The following is a 5,661-nucleotide window of genomic DNA, read 5'->3' as shown; positions in this document are numbered from 1 at the left end:
TTATGTAGTTCACAATTTACAATTTAGGCATTTTACCATATGCACCCCCGTAAAAATCACATTTTTCAAAAGATTATCAACATGAATCATACGCTAACTAGTAACCTACCATCAATCCATCAGTGGAATATCTGTATGATGAACCAATACGTATGCACTATAGAGTTCTGTGTCTACATAAGGTGTACTAATAGTCCTAACAATAGGGGCATAATGCTGTCTATGGTGCTGAAATCGTTTGCATGACTGGTTGATCAACCTCTATAGAAATTCCCCACTAGGTGGATATCATTAACTTTCACTATAATTGAAAACATATACTTATATATCCCACACCAAGAGTCGAACTTTGGTCTCATGGCTATACTCCAAGCATCCTAAACCACTAGACCATATGGGGTTATGATGTACTACCTGTAATGTTTGGTTAATAACCTGATCATACAATGTCTTCAGACAATAATTACTGCTCGAACCACTGTTCCCTATGAGCATAACATAACCATATTGTAATATAATTAGAGAGGACAGATATGTTACATGTAAGAGCCTCATCATATCTGAAGGATACCAAATAATAGCAGAGAATATTGGATCCATGTAATACTGTAAAAACTGCCAGTTACTGCGTACAAATAATCGTAAACACCTATGGCTCTCATACTATTCTGTATGTTGTGTAATTGTTCACAGATAGGCTACACAGGCTAGATTTACACCGGTCAATATTCAAGCTAAGTATAACCCACTTCATGTATGTATTGAGCCTATAGGGTAGATCTGAATTACACCTACATTACTTAAATTCACAGCCTATGGGGCAAACCTGATATTACACCCTTTGTGATGGACCAAATATGAAGTGAACTGAGATCCACTCCCCTAGAGGGCTTGAAACCCCAATGCATTGGGGTGTAGTGGTGTTAACCGGTATTACACCGATGAGATGCTCAAATCCATAGTCTATGGGCCAAAACTGGTATTACACCCCCTTGTAGGGCCCCTGGATGGGGGTGTCCTCTGAACCACTGAGACGAAAAATAAATAGATGAATTGCACTAGGAGGCTGAAACCCCCTACAGGTCTGTAGTGGCTGTATGAGGAATTACACCTACATTATTAGATCCATAGTCTATGGTCAAAAATGGAATTACACCATAAAATGGACAAATCTGTTAGACAAAAAAGAAAAGCTAGACAGCAGACCAACCTGATGTTTAAACCTGCAGTACCAGCTATACGCCACATATACACTAGACTATACCTACACATAGTAGACCAACCCCCATACACACCCCACCCACACAGTAGACCACCCCCTCTAACTAACCATTGTGCAAACCTTTTCGAACATATTTGCGGCATCTACAACACCCCAGCTAGTTCAAGCTTTCTTCACTACGAGTTCACACGTACATAGGCAGTACAATTGAGAAACCACATTTACACTAAAAGTTATTTTCTTTATTTGTTTAAGTTTTTAACTTTTAACTTGTTTTGTAACTTTTTTTTTCTTGTTTTATGTTTTGTAAGTGTTTTTCTTTTTTTCAAAGTTTTTTTTTAAGTTTTTTATTTTCTATTTTCTATTTTTTCATTTTTTTCATTATAAGTTTTGCTTAAATTAATTTTCTTTTTTAAATTTGCATAATTTATTCATACTTTTATTTTTCCATACCTATACTCAATAGTGTACCCCTACTGTACACCCAATACTCCAACGTATATATGCACCTGGAAATTGCAATGTTAGGGCTAAACCAACACACAAGCTGTGTGTTTTCCTGTCAGCTGTCCGCTGCTGTCATCTGTCACCTGTCACCTGTCACCTATCACCTGGTACCTGTCACCTGTCAACTGTCACTTTCAAAGAGAAGGGGACCCCCACCCCCCTCTAATGAGGGGGGAGGGGGTTTACAACTGCACCTGGCACATCAAAAAGATAAGGGATCCCCCACCCCCGGTTTTAACTACATCTAATTAACACATTAACACAACATCAATGTTTTGAGGGGGGAGGGGGTTTACAACTGTCACCTGGCACTTCAAAGAGAATGGCCCCCACCCCCCGGTTACAACTGCCACCTGGCACTTCTAAAAGATAAGGGATCCCCCACCCCCACTCCCCCAGAGGTTCATCTCAACTTTCTATTGTTCTATTCACACCTGGAGCCGGCATGTCTGTCTGTCTGAGGGACACCCCCCTTCCTGAAAACACGCAGGCAGGGGACAGAGAGAGAGAGAGAGGGAGGGGGAGATGGAGCAGACTTAAACATTTAATGATATAAAACACTTAAGCTCTTAATCCAGAGCGATTTATAATAAGCAATAACAAAAGCATGGCAATACATCACATACATAAATAAAACGATTATAATAATAATAATAATAATAATTATAATTATAATATAATATGATTTTTATGATATATACAATATGATTATGGAATTTAGGGAATGCGTGGAATGTATGGAATGTATGGAATGTATGGAATGTATGGAATGTATGAATAAATTAACATAAATTAACATAAATTACTCACTGGCGCCCCCAGTGGCCACATGGTGTAATGATCACCCACATATACTAACTACTCAGGCTAATTACCAAAAAGCGGCCCAAATTAGCTGACATCACCCCTATGTTATTTAGCATAGCCAATACTAATATAATCCATTGGAAAATCTCCATTTAACAATAGACTCATTGCAAACGGACGACAAGGGCAGCGGTTCTCAACGTTTTTGGCTGAAATGCTTTGGCCATGTCTCGACACCAGGAGGATAGTGTGTGATGTTTGGCAAAATGTTTAGGAGCAATATAAACGTGTGTGTGTGTGTGTGTGACGCGGCTTGGCCTGTTGTAGCGCCACCATGAGGCTGATTTGAAAACTGTCAAGTGGCATTTCTTCCAAAGCCTAGTGGGAATATGCATGCACAGTTTCACCACAATCGGACGCTACGTTGAGTAGTTGTGGCGATTTGTACAAAGCGGGTACAAAGCGGGCTACTCCTGAAAAGTTTAGAAGCCAATCGTAGCCAATGAGGGTGGATTATGAGAAATCAAAGAAATCCGTCTTGATCACATGACTATGAAGAGCATGTGTACCGATTTGCGTGCAATTTGGATAAAATCTGAAGGAGTAATATTAGAAAATGTGTTTTACATATGTTGGCCTCCTGGTGGCGCTATAAAGAGCAGATGTGAAAAATTCCAGGCAAAGGTTTTTCCTTGGCCTCTAGGGAGTTGGCATACAAAGTTATCCATAGATCCATGCAGTTAGAGGTAAAAACACTTTTCGGCCAGTTATAGCGCCACCATGAGGCTGAGTTGAAAATTTTCATGTGGCATTTCCTCCTCGGCCTAGTGGGAATGTGCGTGCAGAATTTCACGGAAATCACACGATGTGTTCATGATTTGCAGCATTTTGTTTGAAACTGAGCACTCCTGCGAACTTTGGAGGCCAATCTTAGCCAATCAGGATGGAGTCTGAGAAATCTGAAAGACCCGTTTCGATGAATGGCTCTAGAGAGACTGTGTACCAATTTGCGTGATGTTTGGACAAAATCTGTAGGTGTACTGTCCAAAAACTTGTTTTGCACAAAGCGGCCTCCTGGTGGCGCTATAACAGGCCGTTCTGGAAATTTTGGGGCAGAGGTTCATCATTGGCATCCAGGGAGTGTGTGTGCAAAATTTGGCATCGACCGGGTTAACGGTGCCGGAGATTAGCTGTTCACAGACGGAAGGACGGACGGACGGACACACACACGGACACACGGACGGACGGACGGACGGAGTGCAAAACATACTCTCTCCCCATGCCTTCGGCCTGGTGGAGACAATAAAGAAATTGTTGAAAGCGTGTGCGTGTTCACACACACACACACACAGCTCTACCAATCACACCAGCAACATATTTTATCATGATCCCACTTAAATTGGATGTTGATTATGTTCTAGTCTGCCATCTACCGCCTTAAAAAAAAGTTGCCCGGGTGCTAAAAGTACTTGCCGAGCCATGGCCTAAAGTGTGAAATCAGAAGGCCCACATTTTATGTTAGGGTCTATTACCTTGTGCCACATGACATAATTCTGAAGCGGCATGAATCTGTGTACCAACAGAATCTCCCTATATAAGCAGGGGTGATAGGGATCTATCTTTATTGATGAGACCGTCAGCCCAAAAGTCATAACACCCATATGGTGAGCAGGCTTGAGACCTGCTTTGGCCAAACATATCCCCATGTACACGTCATCGATGGGGTGAAGAGTGATGTTTTTGGACATGTCATATATGACCGAGGCTGTATATCCTGACAGGAGGTACCCCCCACCGCCACAGTATGGAGGATACGAGTCTGACTCCTGCACCTGAACGGGGACAAAGTATTTGCTCGATGGCGGATCACGGATGACGATCATGCCAATATTCAGGTAACCTACAAAGAGGTGCTCGCTGTTTCCCTCCTTGGCATTCACAGTGCTCAGGAGGTACTCCACCATGTTGTCTGTGTTGGCGAAAATATCGTCATCCCCATTGAGGAGGAAGTGGACGTGTGGACAGTTCCTGTCCATCCACTCCAGGAAGAGGACCTGCTTCAGAGTGAGGTTGAAGAAGGAGTCGTTGAAGTCCCACTGCAAGATGTCCCCATGCTCGTGTTGTTCCATTCCTAGCAGCTCATTCAGCCTCTGTCGCTCGAACCCGCTGCCCGCTGTCCCCACGAGGAACACCCTACGGATATGCTTGCCGCTCTCTAACCTCTCCTCTCCCCAGGTCTTACGCAGGGCCTCTCGTCGCTCGTAGTTCCCCGGGAAGCTCTTAATAACGAGCAGGAGGAAGACGTCTTCGGATCGTTCCGCCCCCCCGCATTTGTCAGGGACATCCAGCATCGGCCGGAAGTGATGGCAGTGGCGGTAGTACAGGTGGTCTTGGATTTGAGCGGGAAGAGAGGAGAAGCCCGTCACGTTGTGGGCCATGGACGTGTTCCTCTGGCAGGGTGGCCATGACGGTGCAGAGGGGGTGCTTTGTTTGGCTGCCTTAATCCGACCTGCTGTCTCTTCTCCCATTACCACGTCGTTGGTACGATGGCTTTGCCTAAGCAGGATGACGACGCTCAACGCCACAGCGACTCCAACCAGCATGAAGAACGTCCGCTCCACCGTGCGAGACAGTTTAATTCTCATCCTTGACTATCTATAATCGGGCAGAAAAAAACGTCATCAATATTGACAAACAAAGCTCACGCTGGGTTAAAAACCATTTGATTGAATGAAGAAGCATGATGCCACTATATTCATTACCATTCTCTATACTTACTTAAAGATTGTTAATATCTGGCTTTGATGTGGATACTTAGGGCGGGTTTCAGATGTAGACTACTATGTGATGGTTGTCAGCGAGTGAGAATGGGGCCTTATACTGCATTATTACTTCCACAGGAGTAGCTTTTTCATATTTATCACACATTTTCTTATTTTGACCTATACACACGATACTGTAAGCGAATAGGACAACAAAATGTAACATGTAAATATGCAAATTAGGCATTATATAGGAATATGCCCGAATTTGCATAACTTTTCTAGAATCAAAATAGCAAAATTGGATAAAGCCAGAGTCAACCTTCTTATTTCATTTTGGTTACAATTCACAGTTCAAGAGGT

General features: G+C 43.0%; 1 protein-coding gene across 1 annotated transcript; it reads right to left on the bottom strand.

The window, feature by feature from the left end:
• Positions 1 to 3,906: 3,906 nt before the first annotated feature.
• On the bottom strand, positions 3,907 to 5,181 carry LOC306924070 (N-acetyllactosaminide beta-1,3-N-acetylglucosaminyltransferase 3-like; the record flags this gene model as incomplete). The annotated part of the gene is made up of 1 exon (XM_079502411.1): positions 3,907 to 5,181. The coding sequence occupies one exon, from the start codon at positions 5,179 to 5,181 to the stop codon at positions 4,021 to 4,023; it is 1,161 nt and encodes a 386-aa protein (XP_079358537.1). The 3' UTR covers positions 3,907 to 4,020.
• Positions 5,182 to 5,661: the final 480 nt, after the last annotated feature.

This window comes from Electrona antarctica, assembly GCF_951216825.1.
Source record: "Electrona antarctica genome assembly, chromosome: 5".
Lineage (NCBI taxonomy): Eukaryota > Metazoa > Chordata > Actinopteri > Myctophiformes > Myctophidae > Electrona > Electrona antarctica.
Note: the sequence above shows the minus strand (reverse complement) of the source record. Positions and strands in the feature narration are given on the sequence as shown.